General features: G+C 33.3%; 3 protein-coding genes across 3 annotated transcripts; all 3 read left to right on the top strand.

Annotated features, from left to right (window-relative positions):
• Window positions 1-491: 491 nt before the first annotated feature.
• Window positions 492-5,418, top strand: LOC129891559 (eukaryotic translation initiation factor-like). Its single transcript, XM_055966957.1, has 9 exons — window positions 492-662; window positions 1,070-1,191; window positions 1,937-2,024; window positions 2,132-2,482; window positions 2,590-2,832; window positions 2,926-3,471; window positions 3,575-3,925; window positions 4,030-4,272; window positions 4,368-5,418. The coding sequence occupies exons 1-9, from the start codon at window positions 645-647 to the stop codon at window positions 4,848-4,850; spliced, it is 2,445 nt and encodes an 814-aa protein (XP_055822932.1). The 5' UTR covers window positions 492-644; the 3' UTR covers window positions 4,851-5,418.
• A 201-nt stretch (window positions 5,419-5,619) lies between these two features.
• Window positions 5,620-7,167, top strand: LOC129892991 (eukaryotic translation initiation factor). The gene is made up of 3 exons (XM_055968488.1): window positions 5,620-5,726; window positions 6,059-6,146; window positions 6,578-7,167. Exons 1-3 carry the CDS (start codon window positions 5,620-5,622, stop codon window positions 6,962-6,964), a joined length of 582 nt encoding a protein of 193 aa, XP_055824463.1. The 3' UTR covers window positions 6,965-7,167.
• A 5,437-nt stretch (window positions 7,168-12,604) lies between these two features.
• LOC129893104 (pectinesterase inhibitor-like) lies at window positions 12,605-13,211 on the top strand. Its single transcript, XM_055968598.1, has one exon. It carries the CDS (start codon window positions 12,643-12,645, stop codon window positions 13,171-13,173), a length of 531 nt encoding a protein of 176 aa, XP_055824573.1. The 5' UTR covers window positions 12,605-12,642; the 3' UTR covers window positions 13,174-13,211.
• The last annotated feature ends 7,754 nt before the right edge of the window (window positions 13,212-20,965 follow it).

Genomic DNA, 20,965 nt, shown 5'->3' with positions numbered 1-20,965 from the left:
TTTTTGAAAATATATATGACAGACTCTATTTGAGCTCAAATTTTGTGGAATCATTGACGGCGACCTAATAATTAAAATTCATTATTTTTGAAACATGGACGTTACATATTTTGAAGTTTGTGTCACAAAATAGGAATTCAAAATTATCTCAATTGTGAGAACTTATTCCCTTCATTCACTTTTATTTGTCATGTTTAGCTTTAAAAATAATCAAATTGACTAATATTCTGATCTAATTTGAATCAAACTAATTCAATATTTTAAATTTTAAATTTAGATCTTCATAAAAATGAAAACTATTATAAGTTAAAATGTGTCTCATTAATATGATTAAAAAATCCATCATAATATGTCATAGTTCATGTAATTTAATTTGGAGAATGAAAATGTGATAATTAAAAGTGGGAGTAGGGGTGCGGGGAGCGGGTGTGTGTGTGTAGTAGAAGTATAAGCCTTAATAATTAAGGAAAAGACTTAAAAAGTACATTAGAGACTTGTTGCCTTTTCAATTTTCCAGATGAATTTACTGTAAATGCTACTTATAGCTGTTAAAGATCTCAAGGCAGTAGCAAAACCTTTCCTTTTCTCTCTCTCTCTCTATATCTTGGAAATATTCAAAAATTGTACTAGCTGCAAGAACTCAAATGTCTTCCAACCAAGGGGTAATTCTGATAGAGTTAACGTTTACTAGACTTGTGAAAAAGATAGGGAATTTTGTTCTTCTGCAGTTCTCCATTTAGTAAAATTGTTTCTTAATTAATCTGTTACTTTCTTGCAGTATGTACTTTGTGTTGCCAGATGTTGTCATAAGTTTCTTCACACATCTCTATTTTCTTTCTTTTGTAATGACTTATAACTTGCTTGTAAGTTGTTTTTAATTTTTTTTTGAGTATTTAATTTATCAACTTAAAAGTTATTTTGTGTTTAAAATAAATTTCCATAAATAATTGAGTTTAACTTGTAAGTAATTTTTAACTTATAAGCTAATTCATGCGTTTTTTTTGTTTTCCAGAGTTTAAGACAAACAATTGTGTCTGATAAGAAAATATTTTTCACTTGTTGATCTCAGAAACCTTTGTTTGTGAATCAGGGAGGACCTGGTTCTATACCAATCAAAGCTGAATTGCCATGCTCAGAAGCTCAAAAAAGCAACCTTTCTGACAAAGATTGTGTCTTGAAGACTGTGATGGGGTATTATTTTCCTCTGTAATAGTTATCCATTCAATTCAAAAAAACATATGGTTGATTGTGGTTTAATCTACTTTGGCTCAGTATTTTAGTGAAATTTTGTTGAAATAGTAGAAGACTGAAATACTCTTCCCTCCCAGCCACCGAATTCTGGGTTTTTATAGATAGGGTGAGGTGGTCCTCCCTAGGTCGGTTGTGAGATTGGAATATCAAGTTCCAAGTACCTCCCAGCAGTGGCGGAGCCACCTCTGTGCCGAGAGGGTTCATCCTTCGGCAGAAAATTATACCATTTATATATGATTGAAATAATTTTTTATGTATATAAAGCCTCTTAAATTATCTCGTGTGTCTAGTTATTCAGATTTCAAACCTCAACCGATTTCATCCACTTGAAAATTCGTGTAAAAGTTGCTAAATCGACTTTCTAATAGATCTTATTCAAAATCCTGGCTCCGCCACTGCCTTCAAGTACCAGACGTGACTAACCAAGTCACTTACGGGCAATTTCTGAGCTGGCCGACACCAGTGATTCGAAAAGAAAACAAAAACTCTACTCTGATACCATGTAAAATACACATAAAATGGAGCAATTTTTAATATTGTATTAAGCTATTTGTAGGTGTACAGATAATCTATCTAAGGAAAACAAAATCAGAAAATCCTTAAATATCTCTATCTATGATTGTGCTATGTATTCTATATGAAAATGTGTCTGTGTACATTCTATAACACTAATATTGATTTGCAGTATACTCAACCAGCCAACTCAGAAGAAATTTGATCTCCTCAAAGGTCAACTGATAATATCGGGGATTACTAGTGCATACACTCTAAAGGTTTGTCCCTCCCATATCAGGGATACATGACTCTTTGTTGTCTTTTTCCGTTCAAATTTTCCATCTTCGTCTTGGTGACTTTTAACGTGTTTTCATCTTTACTCCAGGCTGTTGTTTCCTTGATATTTGACAAGGCGATACTGGAACCAACATTTTGCCCGATGTACGCCCAACTGTGTTCTGATCTCAATGAAAGGCTGCCTTCATTTCCTTCAACTGAACCTGGTGGCAATGAGGTTACGTTCAAGCGCATTCTATTGAATAACTGTCAGGAGGCATTTGAAGGTGCTCACAAACTGCGAGAAGAGGCAAGGCAAATGACAGCCCCTGAGCAGGAGTCAGAACGCAAGGACAAAGAAAGGTTAATCAACTTGCGCACTCTTGGGAATATTAAGCTTATTTGTGAGCTTTTTAAGAAACAAATGATTCCGGAAAAGATTGTTCATTACATTGTTCAGGTTGTTAATTGCTTACCATTTGCTTAAGTTCTTTTGTTCGAAGCCGATTGCTGTCTATTAATGCCTTGAACTGTACAAATGATTGTCTTTGCTGGTTTTATAAACAGAAGCTATTAGGAAAAGATCGCAAAATTTGTCCGGAAAAGGAGAATGTTGAAGCCATTTGTCAGGTCTTCAACATCATTGGTAAGCAGCTTGATAAGAACAAAAAATCAAGGCTCATCAACGATGTGTACTTTAATCGGTTGAAGGAACTTTCAACAAACCCTCAGTTGGCTCCACGACTGAGGCTTATGGTTTGTGATGTGCTAGATTTACGTGCCAATGACTTGGTCTGTATGCGGGATGAGGTGACACATCATTCTTTTTATCTTGAATTTGTTGCCTGTTCATGCCCCCTGGAATACTCGATTATGATGTAATATTCTTCCCTTTTTGCACAGGTGAAAGCAAAAACCTTGGGTTTGGGTCCTGGTTCCACTGCTAGCATGAGAAATTCTTGTGGTCCTCCGGCTCAAGGGAGTTTGAGTCCTGGTGGCTTCCCTATCGATCGGCCAGGCGCTGTTGGTATGATGCCTGGAATGCCAGGAAATAGGAAGATGCCTGGTATGCTTGGGTTGGGTAACGACAACTGGAAAGTTCCTAGATCCTGCTCTATGCCAAGAGGTAATGGACCACTGGTGCAGCATGCTGGACGATGTCAGCTATCATTGTTTGGCAAGTCGCCTGCAATGAACACAAGACTTCTGCCTCAGGGTAGTGGTGGCAGGCCTAGTGTCCTTTTGCAAGGTAGTGGGGCTCCTCCTGCTGGCCCATCGGGCTATGGTTTTGGAATGGAGCCTGCATCACAGGTCCCCGGACCAGTTAGACCTCCTCCAACAACTGTTGTTTCTCCAGTTGTCGTAAAACCCCAGCCAACTCAGAAGATATTTGATCTCCTCAAAGGTCAACTGATAATATCAGGGATAACTAGTGCATACACTCTAGCGGTTTGTCCCTCCCATATCAGGGATGCATGACTCTTTGTTGTCTTTTTCCATTCAAATTTTCCATCTTCGTCTTGGTGACAACGTGTTTTCATCTTTACTTCAGGTTGTTGTTTCCTTGATATTTAACAAGGCTGTATTGGAACCAACATTTTGCCCGATGTATGCCCAACTGTGTTCTGATCTCAATGAAAAGCTGCCTCCATTTCCTTCTGATGAACCTGATGGCAAAGAGATTACGTTCAAGCGCCTTCTATTGAATAACTGTCAGGAGGCATTTGAAGGTGCTCACATACTGCGAGAAGAGGCGAGGCAAATGACAGCCCCTGAGCAGGAGTCAGAACGCAAGGACAAAGAAAGGTTGATCAAATTGCGCACTCTTGGCAATATTAAGCTTATCGGCGAGCTTTTGAAGCAAAAGATGGTCCCTGAAAAGATTGTTCACCACATTGTTCAGGTTGGTAATTGTTTCCTTTTGCTCAGGTCTTTTTGATCCATACTGATTGCTGTCTTTAATGTGTTATACTGTACCAATGAATGTCTTTGCTGGTTTGTTAACAGGAACTATTAGGACAAGATCCCAAAAGCTGTCCGGAAGAAGAGAACGTTGAAGCCATTTGTCAGTTCTTCAACACCATTGGCAAGCAGCTTGATGAGAACCAAAAATCAAGGCGCATCAACGATGTGTACTTTATCCGGTTGAAGGAACTATCAACAAACCCCCAGTTGGCTCCCCGGCTGCGGTTTATGGTTCGTAATGTGCTGGATTTACGTTCCAATAGCTGGGTCCCTAGGCGGGAAGAGGTAATACCTCATTCATTCTTTCTATCTTGGATTTGTTGCCTGTTCATTCCCTAGAATACTCTTTTATGATTTAATATTGTTTCATTTTTGCACAGGTGAAAGCAAAAACCATCACGGAGATTCACTCTGAAGCGGAAAAGACCTTGGGGTTGCGTCCTGGTGCCACTGCAAGCATGAGAAATTCTCGTGGTCCTCCTGCTCAAGGGAGTTTGAGTCCTGGTGGATTCCCTATCAATCGGCCAGGCACCGGTGGTATGATTGGGTTGGGTAACGACAACTGGAAAGTTCCTAGATCCTGCTCTATGCCAAGAGGTAATGGACCACTGGTGCAGCATGCTGGACGATGTCAGCTACCATTGTTTGGCAAGTCGCCTGCAATGAACACAAGACTTCTGCCTCAGGGTAGTGGTGGCAGGCCTAGTGTCCTTTTGCAAGGTAGTGGGGCTCCTCCTGCTGGCCCATCGGGCTATGGTTTTGGAATGGAGCCTGCATCACAGGTTCCCGGACCAGTTAGACCTCCTCCAACAACTGTTGCTTCTCCAGTTGTCGTAAAACCTCAAGTTCCTGCTGCAAGTTAGACACCTGATGAACTAAAGAGAAAAAACAGCTTCTCTTCTGGAGGAATATTTCAGTGTTAGGCTTCTGGAAGAAGCTTTGCAGTGTGTTGAGGAGCTCAAATCACCAGCCTATCATCCTGAGGTTGTCAAAGAAGCAATATCAATTGATCTAGAAAAAATCCCACCACGTGTTGAACCAGTTGCACAGCTTCTCGAACACTTATTTATTAACAAGGTTTTTACCACTGGGGACTTGGTCACTGGATTCTTGAACTTTTCCTCTCTGCCGGTAGATTTTGGTGACATAATTGCTAGACTAGTTTTGGATGGAGCTTTCAACTTGAAGGTGGTCAATGAGATCCTGAACTTTCTTGTTTTGGAGAGCACTTATTAGAAACTTTCTTGTTTTATTCTATGTTTAGATCATAGAGATCAATGTGGGATGTCAAAGTATATGTATGTATAAACCTACTTGCTGTTATGTTGACTAGGAACCATCTTTTACTTGTCTTTTTTGTTGTATTAAATCTCAATTCTTATAAGATACTAATGTCGAGTCTAACTCAATCCCAAAAGTTATCTCATGAGATGTTGATTGCCTTGAAACCAAAGCACGAGGATTGTCCCAAAACCAGAGCTAATAACTCACTCTTAACACACTCTATCCCTATGAATTGATTTAGCTTCACTTGTATCCAAAAGCCAATAGCTAGAAATAGTAAGATTGTAGAAGCAATTTTCCTCTCTTTTTCTTGTCCCTATATGGTTTCCAGATTTGGCATCTTGAGTAATGGGAGAATGGCAACTATTGAGACCTCCTCCTACCCTAATTAAAGCCAAGCGGCGAAGATCAGCAGCTCGAAGAAGCAAATATAATGTCTTGAAGACTGTGAAGGGGTAAATTTTTCCTCTCTGTAATAGTTATGCATTTAATTCAAAACGCATTCTTAAATTGCCATTTTGTTAGATGTCTGGATCTGTGTATCATTTATCAAAGGTTCATTTAAAGCAGGCTTAAGCCGTGAAGCTCAGGGAAGGTGCTTAAACTGTGTCAGTGTAGGCAAGGGACTAAGGCGTGTACCTCATTGCTCATGAGTTTTATCTTGAATGAACAGGCGCTGAACAATAAATATAATCAGAGAGGTATTGCTAAATATATGCTACTTAGCGCACTTTCCTCTTACTACCTCATTGTTTATGAGTTCTATCTAACTAATATTGATTTGCAGTATACTCAAAAAGCTGACTCCAGAGAAGTTTGATCTCCTCAAAGATCAATTGATTGGTTCAGGGATAACTAGTGTAGCCATTCTAAAGGTCTGTCCTCCCTTCTCCTGGGTACCTCTCTTTGGTAGAGTTTTCTTTCACTTCGTCGTTCCCATCCTAGGGGCGGAGTCAGGTAGGGTCAAGGGGTTCTGATAGCGAAAAATTACATTGTTTATACATGGTTAAAATTGTTTTCTTATGTATATCTAGTAGATGTTGAACCCTTGTGGCTTCTCTGTGTGTTTACTTTTCATATTATGAACCTCATTAGCAAAAATCCTGGTTCCGTCACTGCCTGTCCCTTGTGGTGGTTTTTCAACCCCTTGCTTTGACTAGGTAAATTGCATCTGTATTCGCTCCCAATTCCTACAGATACCACATTATCTGGATCACTAGTACTAGGCATATACTATGTTTCAGAGCCTTTAGAAGTTTTGCCTTGTTCACCTAAGAGATTTAACGTGTTATTTTCTTCACTCCAGGATGTTATTTCCTTGATATTTGACAAGGCTATACTGAATTCAAGATTTTGCCCGATATACGCCCAACTGTGTTCTGATCTCAATGAAAAGCTGCCTCCATTTCCTTCAACTGAACCTGATGGCAAAGAGATTACGTTCAAGCGTGTTCTATGGAATTACTGTCAGGAGGCATTTGAACGTGCTGACAAATTGCGAGAAAAGGTGAGGCAAATGACAGCCCCTGAGCAGGAGTTTGAACTTAAGGACAAAGAAAGGTTGATCAAATTGCGGACTCTTGGCAGTACACAGCTTATCGGAGAGCTTTTCAAGCAAAAGTTGGTCCCTGGAAAGATTGCTCTTGACATTTTTCACGTTGTCAATTGCTTGCCTTTTCCTCAGGTGTTTTAATGCCTTGCTCATTATCAACGAACCCTCAGTTGGCTCCACGTCTAAGGTGTATGGTTCGTGATGTGCTGGTTTTACGTGCCAATAACTGGTTCCCTACGCCAATTTTAGTTCTTTGATCCTCTGAAAATACTTGCTCTTATGTTGTCTAGTAACCATTTTGTACTTGTCTATTTTGTTGTTTCAAATGCAGTATCAGTTCTCTCTCTCTCTCTCTCTCTGCTTGGTTCAATATTAATACTAATAGAAGTCTGTATTCTGGAGGAGTTAGATTATCTTTGCTCTTGGATACACTTGACTAAATTCTATTGAAACTCAATTCTTGCCTTATGAGATAGGTAGGAGCACCAAGTTAACCGAGCCGTATCTGGTGTTTCATAAAGGATTTGCCTTTTGTATTGATTCATGCGGATTGTAAGACCTTTCTTCCTCGTGAAGAAGTAGTAGGGACCTTGCTTTCATCTGTCTGTTAAATCGTAATGTTTTACCTTCTGTCCTTGAGAATCGGTTGGTATAGTGGGAATGAGGTTGGCGACTTATTACACATCACATAAGATGGGTACTCCTGGTATTGTCTTGGGAATTTCAGTATATATAGTAGTATATTGGACTCCATCTATGTAAGTATAAGCATTTAAGAGTCACTTGACAATTTTTATTTTGCGACTCTCATCTTGTTAACTGACACTTATCCAAAAAGAGGTTAAGTTGAAAGAGTTTTCTCTCTCGCGTAAAATAGAGAGTTTAGAGTGTTATATAGAGAACCTTAGATAAAAGGATTCTTAAAGTTCAAAGGCACCCTTCAATTCTATGCTCATTTAATTGGGTACTCGATTGCAAGTTGATAAGAAATTGAGCTCCTGAATTGAGTTGAATATAACATGAAGTTGTACTTGTTTGGCATTTGGTATGATTTCTGAGTAACCCAACATGTGAATTGAGTTAAATACTTGAATATAACATGAAGTCATATTGATTTCTCATGATTTGTCTGTCATACCGATCTTTCCTTTTATGTGTTCCAAATTTGGCATCTTGAATTGGGTTCTAACCAAGGTTTCTTTTTTATTGATTTATTTTTTATTTCAAATTTTTTATTTTGGTTTTCTAGTATTCTACTTTTTCTAAGGAAATCTTTCTACTTCTCCACAAGTGTTTAAAAAATACCAAAATTGAGAGACATAAGAAATAATTAATTGGCCAAAATTCCTTTTGAAATATGAGCAAACAAAAGGTACAAAGCAAAAGCATTTACTTTGAAATATGACACTAGATTTAGCAAAAATGGTGCATAAGATGATTCCATTGTCAATCTAAAGTTTCATTTTTCTACAAGATTGTTTGGAATCAATTCCTTCCTTTTTATGACCTTATCTTATTGAAAAACTATCATTATTCTTAGAATTAAATAAAAAAATCTATTAAATTCGTTAAAAAAAGGCTTTAAAACATAAACATGTACCTTTTATGTGACATTATTTTCTTTTATTTGGAAATAATTTAATTTTAATCTCTTTTTTTACACTTAACGAGATGATCTTAAAATTACTGCACAAATATCATAACATATTTATGAACACAAGTTTCAAAAGTCTTTTTTCCTTCTTAATTTTTCATATTTAGTCAAATAGATTTAAATATAGTGAAATATAAGAAGCTACTTTATGATAGTTCGTTTAAATAGCTAGTAATTTTTTTCTTCTTCTTGATTTGGCATATCTTATCATTGATTAAGCCAATTTGATTTGTAAATGAGAATTAGATTCTAGAACAAGGGTCCATATATTATGCTTTTAGTTCCACCACACACGTGTATAGAGTATACAAAACTCTTTATCTCTATCTCATGGAGGTAGATTGTTGTTTTCGAAAAATCTTCGGCTCAAATAACGTATATCAAAGCAATTTTAAAAAAGAAATAAATTACAAAAGTACGTAAAACAAACATAACAAATAATAGAGAAATTATTACCTAGCATGAGAAAAAAAGAAACAATAACAATAATAAAATAATGTGATAATAAAAGCAAAGAAATAATAAACAGTAACAGAAATTAAAGGGCAAAAAACTACGAGTACAATACACCAAGTCTATCCCGTTGTAAAACGAGACATTGTGTTTTCCCAACTAGCACATTGGCTGCATTTAAACTCTTTTTTTCTTCTTTTTTCACCTATTTGATACTCGGGTCCCGAAAAAATTTAAATTCGTACTAAAAAGTTTTATATCAAAACTAAAGCTATCCCTAATAAAAGGTATGCATATTAAGGTTAGTATCAAGAACCTTTGATTAAAGATGATGGAACATTTACCACTTTATCATAACTTTAGTCCGTTAGATAAATTCTTTGCCAATCTTTAAAGATTCTTTGCACATTTGAAATTTTGAATACAAATTATTATAAATAGCCCTAAAACACTTCCCTAACTCTTAAGTAGAACTAATTTCACTACAATAAACACCATGAAAATTCTTGTATTAGTTTCATGGCTTTACCTCATTATATTCTTGAAAACTTTGCCACACTCATCTTGCACCTTCATCCCAAAATCCAAAAATCATGAACTCATCTTGAACAATGAGAACAAGGAAAAGAGTAAGTTTTTGGTCTTCAATTTTGATCGCTTATTTTCTTGAATTTAAGTTTTATGCACTATTGGTATATAAAATATTGACACACCAGGTTCTTGATTAAAAAAATAATTACAAATAACTCTATTTAATAGTCATAATTGATAACCTAGAACAAATGATACGACATACATAATTTACTACGCAACAAGTTAAATTATACGTACTATTAATGTATATACTTAAATCTTTTATTTAAAATTGTGTGCAGTTGCAAATGATACATTGTTTGACTCAACAAGTACAAAGAGCTACAAGGATGAACATAAAGACGTGCACAAAATTATTCATCAAAGAAAAGGAGCTTATGGTGGACCAGACCTTCTTAGAAAAGGAACTAAAAAGAATAAAGCCAATAATTACAAATTTGAAAGGTCAATTTCAATGTCTTCTTTGTTATTTTTTCTTGTAGTTGCCTTCACTCTCTAAGTTTTTGTAATTAACAATTTGTGCTAATTGAGAGTCTATTAAAAATAATTTTTCTATTTTCATAAGATAAAAGTAAGTATGCGTTTACAGATCCTTCCGAGACCCTACTTGTGTAATTCCATGGAGTATGTTGTTGTTGAAACAAGATTGACTTCTCTCTTGTGTCCCTTTTAAATTTTTATATATTCTTATTTTATATATCAACTAAATTAAAGCATGCAAGTGTAATGAAAACAAGTAAAACTTTATAATTAAGCTAATGCAATATATCAATTTCTAAAATCTTTACTTTTCTTGGAAAAATTTTCTAACCGACAACCATCTCTATGAGTCTCGTGATGATACAACATCTAGCCAACGTTGCCAGAGTCATCCAGTATCTTGCCAGAGTAAATGACAACAAAACTGGAATTATGGAGTCATATCTAAGCCCTTATTAGGGGTTGAGTGAGGACTCGCCCGAACCAACGACACGATCCTATCTACGCTGGCAGCGCTGTTTATGGGATTTGAGTTATCTGAACGCTCACCCAAATTGATGGTCAATACTACTCCCAAAATATGCGTAATGCTCATAATAATATCTTTGTGAGTAAATACTTAAAGTACTTTTTTTATAAGCATATTGAACTTTACTTTAACTGACTAAAACTTATTCTGAAGCTATTTATGCTCTCTTTAAAATAGCTATGCTTTTCTCAATACAAAATAATGTGTTTGGAATGCTCAGTGTTCCGTTAAAACTCTTCTAAAATGACAATTCAAGTACTTGAAACTTTCTTGGATTTTGAAATTAATGCATGAAAATACATATACAAAAAGCTTTCAACAATTCTTAAATAAATAGGGTTCATGTGATGAAATAAGCATGAACGAAAAATCAAAGATTAGAAATACATGAAGAAACACAATCTCAAGGATAATATTCAGAATTCATTGAAAAGAAAATCAAGATCCATTCGAAATTCAAGAAGAACTTGGGATAAAACCTTAGGTTACATTCTTACTGACTGAATTTAGATGTAGGGCGTGAGGATGACTTAGTCTATCACTTTGAATAGCCTTACATACCTGAAAGAATAAAGTTCTTGAACAACTTGAAGAAGATGCTTGAAACACAAGATTTCTGCTCTTGATTCCTTGCTCTAAGCCTTGAGAATGGTTATGAGAGTAATTTGATCGGATTAAACTGATAAGATCTAAATTAGGTATAAAATCATCGGGATTTAAGCTTAGAAGAGTTAGGAAAAGACAGAAATAACCCTCTCTAAAATCAAACAAATGTCGTTTATAGGACCTTCTACGATTTGTAGAAACTTCTACGAATTGTAGAAACTTCTCGTATAAGGTTGGCTGAATTTATGAAGTTTCTAAAGTTTTGATTTACAGAACTTTTTACGATCTGTAAATCCTTTTATGGGTTGTCCTGCACGTCTGTAAAAATCAAGCTAAGTTGGAGTTTTAGGACTTTACGACTCGTAGTTCGATCCGTGAAACTTAGACTTAAAGTCTCAATTTTAGAAGTTTGATTCCATGAGTCCATCTACGGTACGTGATTACTTTTACAGGCCGTAGATGGTGTCCGTAAACATTAATTTTCTGTATAACTTAATTTTTTTTTGGCTTTTCTATTGTGATCTGAGTTGAAATTTTTGGGGTGTTACACATGCATTGAGAAAAAAGAAAAAATATTGATTTCAGAGCTTTATAATGTATAATTTTGTACCAAATGTATTTATAATGTTGTAATATTATTTGGATAAATTGCATTATTTGTTATGTCGCCTAATAATAATTTTTTTATTTTAATTTGATTATCGTAGTTTGCTGTACAATAACTGATAAGTTTAAATATTTATTAGATTTATCAACAATCCCTAAGGAGTCCTAAATTCAGTTTGTATGAATCACATATTTAAAACTGATTCAAACCGAATCATGAATATTTCTAGTTGTGAATTTAATTTCTTTACATAGTTCAAGGTTAGACAACTCAAGAAATTGTGGTAGAAATAATACAAATGAATAAAGATATATAAATTCTGCGAAAATACTTAATTATTAAAGGTGATGTAAAAGTTTTATATTAAGCTTCAATCTCTATTTATGTTGCATATTCATAAGAAATTATAGCCACCAACCAAAAAGTTTGTGGGCTCGGTACGGTGGAAAATATTTTCTTTCAATTTTTCATGTTCGATTGATAAGAAATTTTTGAATATTTTATTTAGGAAAAAAGCTTATTAAAATGTGAAAAAAATGACTTTCCTCAAATTGATTAAATATAATTTAATTTAGTTTTGAAAGTTAATTAAATTAAAATTTTAAATTGATGTAATCTAATTTAACTTTAAAAGTTAGTTAAAATATTTCATTGACCATTTGAAAATCAAAATTTGAATTTCTATTTTACAACATTTATTAATGAAATCTAGGCACTTTAATTTTATTGATCTCCATTTGACATTTTTACGAAGATCTTGATTAATCAGATTATAATATAGTCTTGAACTAAATCCACAATATATTTTCTTCTTTTTTCCTCCAATATAAATAGGGGTGGCTCCATCATAACCTTTGATTATAATTTTGTGAGCAAAGTATAATTAAAAAAATTAAATGGCTACTTCTTTGTTCCTTACCTCATTTTTTCCATATGTTCTTCTCTCCATCCTCTTCACATCTACCATTGTGAAAGGAGAAGATTTAGTCACTAAGGTTTGCGTCAAGACGCCTGATCCTTCCTTATGTGAGAAACTTTTACGATTAAATCCTGATTCCAAAACCGCTGATCTTCAAACCCTAGGCGTGATCGCGTTCAGTTTGACTTCGGACCTCATCGTATCAACATCTGATAGGGTGAGGTCTCTCCGCGATAACGCGACGAACCCGAAACTTAAGGAACAATATTCAACGTGTTCATCGGCTTATTATGCTACATTGATGGATAGAGAAAATGGGCGTGAGTTTTTTATGGCTAAAGGTTATGGACAAGTAAATTATTTTATGACTATAGCGTTAGGTAATTTACGTGGATGTGACAAGGGTTTCCAATCCAAATTCCTAGACCAAGATGAAAAGCTTAAACAAGCTAGTTTATCATTGCAACAATATTGTTTTGCTATTATTGTTATAGGAGTTCTTCTCTAGACATGAACCTTGGCCTATAAAAAAAAATTATAATTTTTTGTGTGTGTTAATTATATATATGATTATCTTGTTTTTGTTTCTATTTATTGTTGTTGTCTCCTTTTTATCGTTCATTTAGTAGTTAATTATATATGATTATCTTGTTCTTGTTTTTGCTTGTTGTTGTTTCTTTTTTATCGTTCATTTAGTAGACGGTTTATCTAAAACAACCTCTCTATCCTCTCAAGATAGGAATAAAATTTGCGTGCAATCTACTCTCCCCGGACACCTCCTCCCCCCCCCCCCCCCGAGCTGGCTCCATGTTATAAGAAATAAGGCATAAGGGACCTCAAATTTTTATCAAAAATATGTTATAATGTGTAATTTTTTAATTAAAAATTTAATTATTTATGATAAAAAGTACATTTTTTTAAAAAAAATAATAATATATTATTTTATTCTCTTTAACCCCATTCAAATAGAAGAAATCAAGAAAATTTTATTTTGTCTTCTTACGTACTCTCCACTAATATTTACATTATTTTGTTCTTTTTAACTCATTTTATATTATCCTTATTCAATTTTTGATAAGTTAGAATAATACTCTATCAAAAATATGAATCAATAGTCGAAAAATATTGTACAGAGTGAATTACAAATTGTTTTCTTATATCTTCTTAAATTTTCAAGGATTACGACAAGCATATTAAAGTGGAGACCAAGTTATCAACTTCTTGAATCAATTCTATTGTTCTAAAATCTTATCTTTATTTAAAGTTTATCAACTTATTACTTATAGAATTATGTTAACAATTCATTTAATGATTGTTTTAATAAAAAAAATATTTTTCAACGTTGAATTAATAATCTTACCTAAAAGTAATAATTGAATTTTTTCCCCCAAAGAAATCATTTATTAAAAAAATATGAAGTAATAATCTAAATCTAAAAAGTGTAAGAAAAATATATTTTAAATAAATACATATAAAATTTATCTAAATTTTAGGCCTCTAATAGAAATTTCGCTTTAGGCCTCTATTTATGTTGAGCTGCTCCTGCCCCCCCCCCCCCCTCACCGTCACACACACATGTGGAATTATACCGGTTTTGTTTTTGTTTTTTTGATTTTCCATCCAGATTTGTGTTAAGAAGTCCTACATAAGCGCTCCCTAACAAATGCAACTTCATATCCAAGGAACTCGAACCCGAAACCTCTTGATTAAGGATGAAAGAGTATTTAGCACTCCACCACAATCCTTGTAGGTGGAGTTGTTGTTGATGTTGTGTATAAAAATGTCACAATTGAGCTTGGGACCTAAAAATAATTTTTGACCATCCTTTAATTTACCACTAAACTTTAATGTTCCTTTATTTATAGGTGATTCGACAATGAATTTATGTTATATACACTATCAACGTAAATATTTTTTTATGTTATTATCAAGTCATTCAAATAATATTCATAGGAATTGAAAGTTTCTTTAAAATATGTGATTTGTAATCTTGAGAATAAGATAAGTTGTCTGTTACAACAAATTGACGTAATTTGATGGTATAATTTATTAACTAGTATACGTACCCACGAGATGCGCGAATAATATTAAAATATTATTTTTAATTATAATTGTGATGTCTTGTTCGAGCATGTTAACCCTATTATTTTATTAACTTATCATTGGCTTAATATAATCAAGAGCTCTTCTTATTAGTATGAAAATATATGTTTATTTTATTTAATCTCAATTTTTAAAAATTTATTCTATTTTTCACATCTCTTCAATTTAAAATTCGTGGATAATAATATGTGTATTATCAAAATACTTCATAATTATTATTAAAATTAGTTTAAAATATTGTCTTCTCACCCCCTCACACCTACGTCTTTGTACATTAATTTTAATATGTATTTTTCTTATTCCTGAAATTTAGTATATTTCTAAACTTTTATTCCATTGTCCATAAAAAAAATTCATTTTTAGATTTATCTATTATATTTTATTTTAAATTTTAACTTCGTATTATTACAAAATATAAATAAAATTATTAATTGATTGTCTATTTATTATAAATTATAATTTCATATTACTACAAAATATAAATTGAGATATTGATTGAGAGTTTTTCTACGTATATTTTTATAATGTATAAATTTTGTATAACTTGAAATTAAATAATAAGTCTTGTTATGCATAACATCAATGATAAAATGGAATATAGGTTAAAAAAAAGACACTAACATAATCTAATCTGTTAGAAGTGGTTATAATTTAAAATTCAAATTAAACACTTTCAACTTTATCGAATAATTTTATCTCATATTCAACTCAAAATTTATTTTTTTATTCAAATTCAAAATTATAGTATTAACTTTTACTGATTTCCTTTTATTTTTAGATGCATTTGTGAAAATTTTAATCAATTGCTATTGGTTAGAAGGAATACGTTGAGCATTTCAAGAAGGAAGAAAAAGATAGACTTCCAAAAACTTTGTCAGACTAAAAAGAGCCAACCATACTTGAGAAACAGATTACTTTTGGGCATGTACGTGTAAAAATGCAAAATAATGCAAAAGAAATATGCATGTATACAAATGACAGCTAAATATTTTAGAATTTAGTGCTATCACTTAAACTTACTTATTAACTATGTACTACGTTTTAGTTTCAAAAAGCTTTTTACATGCTATCAAAATTACAATACTCTAATAAATGATTTATATACTTATTTTCTTATTTAAATAAACATGCAAAAAATATTGTCAAAAATTCAAAAAGCACAACACTTCTCATTCAGATGAAGATTTAAATGAAATTCAAAATTCTTAGGATATTAATTTCTATAATATAAATTTACAAAAAATAAATAATAATTTTAAAAAATTACTTTTATTAAGGGCAAAAGCAAAAAAAAAATGAAAAGAAGTCTACAGGAAGGCTCTAGGTGTATCTTTTATATGTGGTATTTGGTTAAACTTAAAGAATCTCGATTTCATTTAAAGATTCTTATCAAAATAAAATTTTCTCTCAATACAAATTCAGTTATTTGTACATATACATTTTGTATGTTTAAGTTAAAATTATATCAAATTATGCAGTTTAGTTTACGAAACGATTTCTTTAAATTCGATGAACCTATAATTTATTAACAAAATAAATCTATCTATATATATAAATAATTTATACGGGTCCTTCCCCGGACCCTGAACATTGCGTGAGCTTAAGTACACCGGACTATTCTTTTTTATATAAATAATTTATACGTCAAAGAACTTTCAATTCAAGTATCTCATGTATTTTTTTCTTGCTTTAGATATATCTTTTTTATTTTTAATAAACTATAATGTTTTATAATACCTGCAAAACAAACAAATACACCAAAAATACAAATTGTGATGTGTACTTAAGTGAATAGATCAAAACTTTCCTGTTAATATGAAGCAAAAGATAGATTTATCTGCTCTCATACATTTAAGTCGAAAAATAGCAACACATTGATAATCATGTGAAAGAAATTGATCTATTAAAAAAATAATTAAAAAACTCAAAGTTCAATTGAAAATAAAAATGAAAAAAATATAAAGAAGAACTCAAATAGTAAACAACACAGTATATACCTCTAATACGATCATCACTCATTTGCATATAAAAAAATATATCAAAACATAAAAAATGAAGAATACAAAGAATGTTGTAAATAAATTTATCAATAAAGCTAGTGATCAATAGTAACAAAAAAGAGAAGAAAGTTTAACATTATGTATCATTGTAGGAATATAAATTGAGAGGTTAAGAAGCTAGAATTATATTTCAACTCAAATTTTATTTAAATTCGAATTCAAATATCATATCAATTTATTAAATGAATTTTTTTTATTACTTTTCCTTATCCTTAATTTTTTAAATACAAAACATATTTTTCTTATAAACTATCTATTTGAATTTAGAAAAATTAATTGGAATTAATGAGATATTTATTCTTTTCCAACGTTTTTTTCTCCTCAAAAATCTCATTTATCTTCTTTTACTTCTTTCTCTTTTTTTAATTTTTTATTATTATATTATTAGTACTACTATTACTGCTGTTACTACTATAATTATTACTACTATTATTGTTATAATTTCTTTAATAATAATAATTATTATTATTATTATTATATTTTTTATTGTTTTATTTTAATATTTAGATTAAATAAATTCAAATTTATTTTATAATATTTGAAAGGACAAATTTATGAAATAGTAAGAGTTTATTTAGACCATAATCAATTTTGTTAGAGTAGATATACACAAACGACAAAATTTACAACATATATTTAAAATGTAATTTATCTAAAATTCTCATATATAAGTTTAAGAAAATCGTACTACTCCTTTTTTTGTAACGACATGTTCCCTTCGTTAGGAATAAGCCAGTGGAAAAGGATTTCAGATCAGAAAATTTTGGGTAGTAACTTCAATTTTTTTTAGCCTGGGCCAGACTTGGACGAATTCTGAATCTAGGGTGGTCCAGCGAATGATGTGAGATCAAATCTCTAATTCGACCGGACGGGCTGATAGCCAAGATGATACGGATCATTAACGGCTTCGCAAAATCACATTCGAGCTAGTAAAACTCTCGGAATCGAATTTAGTGTGAATGGTATATTTTAATACATTTTTTGAAAGGGGTGTGTTGTGAAATGGGGGCTTGGAGCACAAACTCCGAGCTCACTGTTTTTGTATATCCTGTCATAATGGGGCCGCCAGAGCGGGACAGTCGTGACTTAAGTCGGAGAAAAGTCCAAAAATGGTTTTTTCTGCAAAAATCAGTTTTTAAAACTTCAAGAGGCGACCTAGGGTGATTTTCATTGATTTTCCATGGATTTCCATGCTTAAGGTAAGTATTTTACTCCCTAAATTCATATTTTGATTCCTAGATCTAAAACTTATGGTGGGTAATCTTCGAGGGAGGGTTTGAATTGAAAACCTATGGTGGAAATTGTATTGTATTTCATGATAGTTAGGTCATTGTGTTGATCTTTTATATGTATTTATTATTTTCTAGATCAAGAACGAGGATAATGAACCCAAAAAGGGAAGACTCTTGCATTGTAAGTGTTGAAGCTTGAATTTGAGGTAGGTGATGGTCTAATTTCCCGTATGTATTTCATATACTTGTTAAATTGCTATATGATATGCATATGTATATATGAATAGGGAAACATGCTACATTACATGTGAAATGATCACTTGCTGGCCTGTTTTTATGATGAACCTGTTCTTGGTGGTATAATATTATAAAAATTGAATGTAATTGTGATTGTGGTATGTTTGGATCCGGTGTCACGTTCTGACACATAATTAGATCGAGTGTCACGTTCTAACACATATTTGAATCGGGTGTTACGTTCCGACACAAAGTTGATTATTTGTAGGTCCCTTGAGAGGACCCTTGTGTGAAGTTGTAGCATGTGAAAGACATTGAGTTATGATATTGATGAACATGGTTGAACTTGGGATTAGTTGACTTATTCTGTATATGTATATGTCTATTGTGTTGAATTTACTTGTTTATGATCCGCTTACTGGCTAACCGCATGATTCTATCAGTACACCATTGTTTTTGTGTACTGATACTACACTTGCTCTGTCTTTTGTTGAGTACAGGACATATTCAGCCCGTTGTGGAGAGATCTCGTCTAGAGGAGTGATCGTGTCTTCGAGTTCAAGGGTGAGATGTTCCTTCAGGCTATCGTGGACTCTATCGTTGTTCTAGTCCTTTTCTTTTCCAGAACTTTGATGTTCCGACAATATTTCTATTTATTACCCGTTTCTATTTAGAGTTGTACTCCTGTTCTAAACTTATTAGTTTAGAGTTTTGGTACGATGACTTTTAGTTCCTATGGATGTTTAATTCCGCACCATTGAGGTTATAACTAGTTAGTTTTCTGAGTTTATGGGAACTCAGTACTTATCTTTGATTTAAACCTACTTACGCATCTTTAAGCTTGTGTACATATTATGATTATTGCTATTGGACTGTTAGAATGGTTTTCCCACCGGAGAGTTAGAGTGGGTGTCAGTCACGGCGGATCAGGGTCGTGATATTTTTTTATTATTATTATTAATTATTATTATTATAGATGTTGTTGCTGCTGCAGTTACTTTTCTTTTTTTTTGGTGGGGGGGGGGGGGGGGTAGCAAAGGTTTATTTATTTATAGGGCTTAAGTAGCCATGTTCTGCAGGTTGCTAGTTCCTGCTACAAGCAAGTGGTTAGTACTATTGCTAGTGCCTATATTAGTAGCAACTACTTGCAGGTTGCCACTTCCTGCTACAGGCATGTCGATAGTCATGTTGCTATTGCAACTAATAGTAGCATCTAAAACATCCCGGTTAAGGATACTAAGGTTACTAAGTTTAGCTAAATTATTACAGTTCAGGCGGCTGGCTTTTCTTATAGTATATTTGCCATTTATATCAGCCTGCAAAGTAGGAAGAACCCAGGTAGGTGGTGTAGACAAAAACTCCATATGATTTTGTATGGTGGCTCATTTTGCTCCTTCCACTGCTTATATATTGGCCACCATATTTCCTTCTCTGAGGCATAGATTCCCCAGAACCCTCAAGAAGCACCTGCAAGATGAAAGTAAGTTATCAAATAGAGAGGGGATTGTTCCAAAAAGGTAATGATCTCTGTAGAATCAAGCTCAATTTCGGAGTGGGTGTGATTTGTGGCATTAATGCGCATATAGTAACCCCTAATCCAATTTCCATTGTTGTCGCAGAAAAATCCCACCAATGCCATGCATAGAGGAGAGCAAGTTAAAAGAGCCGTTGCAGTTCAATTTCAATCCAGTAGAGGGAGCAAACCATTTGATAGGGATATCGATTTTGGTCAAAGGGGAGGAGATAGGTCTCGAGCCAGTGTGGATGAATTCCATGATCCTAGACATAATGGTATGAGCGCTGACATTCCTAATGGAATTGTTATGCATATTAAGCCAAATCATCCAAAGAGCAAAAGGAAAGAAAGTCTCCAGGTAATGTACCTATGCGGAAGGGTGATTTTTTGGTTTTTGAATTTAAAGATCCAATATTGTAATCTTGCCAGAAGGTAGCCGCTAGGCGGCATTCGAAGAGGATGTGGTGAATGGATTCAGGTGCTAAATTACAAATAGGACACAAGTTAGTGGAAGTAATATTTAATTTATATAGATAGGCGTAGGTGGGAAGTCGATCATGGAAACATATCCAAATGAAAAAATTTATTTTATTGAGAGTATGGAGGTCCAGATCCAATCCCAGATAACATTGTTCAAGGGAGAGCTGTCGATAAGGGTATAAGAGGACGAGTTTGAGAAAAGGCCATTGCTAGTTAAGGACCAAATTGGGGAGTCAGTAGAGTTAAGGGTAGAATGAGTTGGAGTAGCGTAAAGGATATGGGGCTGAGATCCCATTCACCATCGTGATAGATATCACAAACTTTGATATTAATATTGGAAGAGTTTAGGGGACCATGAATGAGGGATCTGAGGTACGTATTTGGCCGGATCCAATTAAAACTCCAGATGTTAATTGAGGCACCATTACCAATCATCCATCGAATACCACGATTACAAATGTCTCAACCATTAGAGATATTCTTCCATAATTACTATTAGGACGGTAGGCATACTTTTTAATTAAGATGGTAGCCCAGAGCTTGGTAGGGTTAGTAAATAATCTCCAAGCTAGGCCAGTAAGCATAGCTTTATTCTTAAAGGCTACCGCTTTAATTCCTAGTCCTCCTACAGATTTGGGCTGAGTGACTTGCCTCCAATTTACGAAATGCATC

This window comes from Solanum dulcamara, chromosome 6 (genome assembly GCF_947179165.1).
Source record: "Solanum dulcamara chromosome 6, daSolDulc1.2, whole genome shotgun sequence".
In the NCBI taxonomy this organism is placed as follows: Eukaryota; Viridiplantae; Streptophyta; class Magnoliopsida; order Solanales; family Solanaceae; genus Solanum; species Solanum dulcamara.
The sequence above is the reverse complement of the archived record's forward strand: the minus strand, read 5'-3'. Positions and strand labels throughout refer to the sequence as shown.

Bases quoted from the DNA above. Each gene is read 5' to 3' on its own strand.
- LOC129893104 (XM_055968598.1), top strand. From the start codon at position 12,643: ATGGCTACTTCTTTGTTCCTTACCTCATTTTTTCCATATGTTCTTCTC.
- LOC129892991 (XM_055968488.1), top strand. From the start codon at position 5,620: ATGGGAGAATGGCAACTATTGAGACCTCCTCCTACCCTAATTAAAGCC. The intron at 5,727-6,058 runs GTAAATTTTTCC...ATTGATTTGCAG, and splicing joins GTCTTGAAGACTGTGAAGGG to TATACTCAAAAAGCTGACTC. The intron at 6,147-6,577 runs GTCTGTCCTCCC...TCTTCACTCCAG, and splicing joins CTAGTGTAGCCATTCTAAAG to GATGTTATTTCCTTGATATT.
- LOC129891559 (XM_055966957.1), top strand. The intron at 2,833-2,925 runs GTGACACATCAT...CTTTTTGCACAG, and splicing joins TGGTCTGTATGCGGGATGAG to GTGAAAGCAAAAACCTTGGG. The intron at 3,926-4,029 runs GTTGGTAATTGT...GTTTGTTAACAG, and splicing joins TTGTTCACCACATTGTTCAG to GAACTATTAGGACAAGATCC.